At 34.8% G+C, this 2,506-nt stretch overlaps 1 protein-coding gene across 1 annotated transcript; it reads right to left on the bottom strand.

The window, feature by feature from the left end:
• Positions 1-261: 261 nt before the first annotated feature.
• Positions 262-1,734, bottom strand: LOC141660001 (protein FAR1-RELATED SEQUENCE 5-like). The gene has a single exon (XM_074466956.1). The coding sequence runs from the start codon at positions 1,732-1,734 to the stop codon at positions 262-264; it is 1,473 nt and encodes a 490-aa protein (XP_074323057.1).
• Between the last annotated feature and the right edge of the window lie 772 nt (positions 1,735-2,506).

The raw sequence follows: 2,506 nt of genomic DNA, 5'->3' as shown, positions 1-2,506 counted from the left end.
AAACATCTCTTTTGTGTATATCTTGGAGGCATGTATCTCCATTGACGAGTTAGAGAATAGTCTCCTTTCCTTGTACTCGGTGTCAAAATCGGCTTGAACCTCCCGTAAATATTGTGAGTCCAAAGCTTTTTGTGAATTCTCAATGAATTCTTTCAAACCGGTCGACGCTTTCACATACTCATCAAAAAATGAATTCATAGACTCGCTCCTTGAGGTGGTAGTCATACCGGCGGCAAAATGTTATTTCGTGAAAGCAAAAACTCATTGTCGTCTAATTGCATACATATCATTTAGCCAATTGTGATTTTCAAGATCATATTTCTCTTTCAAGTCCTCCCACCTACCTTCAAATTCCGTTGGTGACAATGACTTGTAGATATATGCATTAAAATCCGTCTTGAACTCTGAGTATTGAGTATACAGAGTAGATAGTTTCTCGGAAAACTTGCTACTAATATGCCACGTACAATATGTATGGTTGGTGTTAGGCATAACCTCAGAAATGGCATTACTTAAAGCGATGTCTTGATCCGTAATAATGGTAATAGGTGGCTTGTTATCGACCGCTTCCAACCAAGTCTTCAAAACCCATCTATAAGTAGTCTCTTTCTCGTCCCTTATAAGTGCAAATCCAAACAAAATATTTTGGTAGTGGTGATTCACTCCCGTAATTGGAATAAAAGGCATGTCATACCTATTAGTCCGATATGTCGAGTCGAAAGTCACCACATCTCCAAAATTCTTGTACGCGTTAAGCGAACGAGGATCAACCCACACCAAACCCCTAACCCGATTCTCCTCATCCACATCCACTCGGTAGAAAAAATTTCCATCACTTTGTTTTTGCAAGTCTCGTAACAAAACCAATCCACACTCCGCATCACCGGAATCAAAAACCCGTCTTCGAATGTCACGTATTACATTTCGTACGTCTTGAGCGGAAAAACCAATTTTTTCAATACCACCACATGTCTCACTAAGTAAATTCATCACTTTCGGGGTCTCGATACCCGATTTGTTGAATAACTCAATCAAAGATCGGGTAAACGGATCTATGTTGCGTGATCTTTGCATGAAATTTACCTTATCCGATGTAACCATAGCATGATTGTGCTCTAGGTTGACCTTGGTTACTTTCCATTTGTTTGAGCTTACTTTGTGAGCAACACACATACGAGCACGACAACAAGTTCGAGGAATAACATCTCGAGGTCGTTTCCCTTTAGCCCTATCTTCAACTTCCAAGGGTTTTGGGCCCAATCTTCCACCCTTTCGACATATATACAAACGTGACGATATACCACCATTTCTTGAATGCTTATGACTACTTCGAATAATTATCTCGAACCCTATACTTCGATCATAACCTCGATAAAAACTTTCCGCTTCATCCAACGAATCAAACATCATACCAACACAAGGAACTACATCATTCATATTTTCAATAAAATTTTCATCATTAATTTTATCATCATCATCGCCATTAAAAGAATCATTACTATCATCGGAATCACCGTGAACATCGTGATTCTTCCAACCGAAACCAACATCATCATCACTATGCGTTTTTCGCTTCCCCGGATCATTAACTTTATCTTCAATACTATCAACATCTATTACTGCATCATCATTAAAGATTTTATGATAAACCCTCTTTTTTGTGTGGGGGGTAACATAATTAAAATCGTTATGATCACTAGATGAACTTGAATAATCAAATAAATAAGAAGCCATGGATATTGAATACTAACCTTTTTTTCAGAAGAATAAATTTGAGCAGAATGTTAAGAAGCAGTAAAAACAGCAATGTTTCAAAAATACAGACATTTTAAGGTAGGTGTGTGCATTAAATGCACGGCCGCAATGTTTCATTGCGATGGCCGCAATGAAACATTGCGGCACTGTACAAACCCCCAAGCCAACAACTGTAAATATTTGCAGTTTAAAAAAACTTTACAACGTACCCCAGCAATGTTTCATTGTGGGGGGAAGTGTCCACCGCAATGAAACATTGCGGTTGGGTTGTTTATTTTTGTTATTTTCTTTAAAATTAGAAAATTAATCAAAAATAATTATAAAAAATAGTTTCTAGACTTATTATATTTCATTTAATATGTTAAATGTTATTTTGAAAATATAAATGTTTATAAGAGTAACTTAATAATAATATCAACGTCGGATCAATTATCTCATGCAACTATCTAAACAAAGAATTAGATATTGAGAGATTATTAGTGGACATGAGAAATTAGAAGCATGCGTGTCCTTTTCTATTTCGAAAGAATCCAGGTAAAGTGTCCATTTTTATATTTTTTATAGATAACGAAAATTCGATAAATTTTCATTTTTTTAGTTTTTCACATTTTCAAATTTTAGCATTATATTTGTTTATTAAAATTTAAACTTGATAAAATAAATTGGACAAGTACAAGAAAAATAAAACATTAAATAATTTATTTCATTCAAACATAAATGGAGTACATTCAAATATTTTTTCAAAAAAAAT

Source organism: Apium graveolens, chromosome 5 (assembly GCF_009905375.1).
Source record: "Apium graveolens cultivar Ventura chromosome 5, ASM990537v1, whole genome shotgun sequence".
In the NCBI taxonomy this organism is placed as follows: Eukaryota; Viridiplantae; Streptophyta; class Magnoliopsida; order Apiales; family Apiaceae; genus Apium; species Apium graveolens.
Note: the sequence above shows the minus strand (reverse complement) of the source record. Positions and strands in the feature narration are given on the sequence as shown.